Below are 995 nucleotides of genomic sequence, written 5' to 3' on the forward strand. Positions count from 1 at the left end.
TGCCCCGCCCACCCCACGCGACCACTTCCGGTAACGGAACCGCAAGCCCACCGCCTACCTCCCCTAACGGACCCCATTTCCGGTCTGTCCCAGAGCGGCCGCCCTCTTCGACCACACGGGAGAGCTCCGAGGCAGCGACCGCAGGCCCCGCGGCTCCGCCTTCACCTTGGCCTTCACGCCCGCCACGATGCCCGAGCCGTCCACCATGAAGCAAGCGCCGCCCTCGCAGGTGCGCCAGAACTACCACCCCGACTGCGAGGCCGCCGTCAACAGCCATGTCACCCTGGAGTTCCACGCCTCCATGTTGTGCCTGGACGTGGCCTTTTACCTCCGCCGCGATGGCGACGTGGCCGTCAGGTATTTCACCTGGTTCTTCGTGTACCGCTCCGGCGACCACAGCTCGCGGGTCTGGAACCTGATATGCCTGCAGAACAACCGCAGGGGCCGCCTCAACTTCCTCAACATCGGGAACCCTGTCAGTGACAACTGGAACAGCGGCCTCAAGGCCATGAAGTGCGCCTTGTTCCTAGAGAAGTGCGTGTACCAGAGCCTGCTCCACCTGTACCAGCTGGCCACCGACAAGAGCGACCACCAGCTGCGCCACTTCCTGGCAACTCACTACCTCAGCCAGCAGGTGGCATTCATCAGAGAGCTGGAGGGTCATGTCACCACCCTGAGCATGATGGAGGCCCCGGATGTTGACCTGGCAGGGTCCCTCTTTGAGAATCTCACCCTGGGCGACAGCGACAAGAACTGAGCCTGGACTGGACTTCCCCAGAGCCACGGGGTGACCAGAGCCCTGGTCACCGTGCCTGCTATGCAGACGGCAATACTGCCCTTACAGAGAAGTTCACTTAAGTTTTTGGGGTGTTTTTTGTTTGTTCGTTTTTTGCAACAAGTGCAGGACTCTCTTTTCCTGGACTTTACGTTATCACTTAAGTTTTTTTCTTCCACTTTTTCTGTTTCTTCCAATAAAGTTATTTGGTTCCTAAAGA

General features: G+C 59.0%; 1 protein-coding gene across 1 annotated transcript; it reads left to right on the forward strand.

Annotated features, from left to right (window-relative positions):
- The first annotated feature begins 205 nt into the window (after positions 1–205).
- Positions 206–757, forward strand: LOC132481726 (ferritin heavy chain-like). The gene has a single exon (XM_060086540.1). The coding sequence runs from the start codon at positions 206–208 to the stop codon at positions 755–757; it is 552 nt and encodes a 183-aa protein (XP_059942523.1).
- Positions 758–995: the final 238 nt, after the last annotated feature.

The sequence above is a fragment of the Mesoplodon densirostris genome, chromosome X (assembly GCF_025265405.1).
Source record: "Mesoplodon densirostris isolate mMesDen1 chromosome X, mMesDen1 primary haplotype, whole genome shotgun sequence".
Taxonomy (NCBI): Eukaryota; Metazoa; Chordata; class Mammalia; order Artiodactyla; family Ziphiidae; genus Mesoplodon; species Mesoplodon densirostris.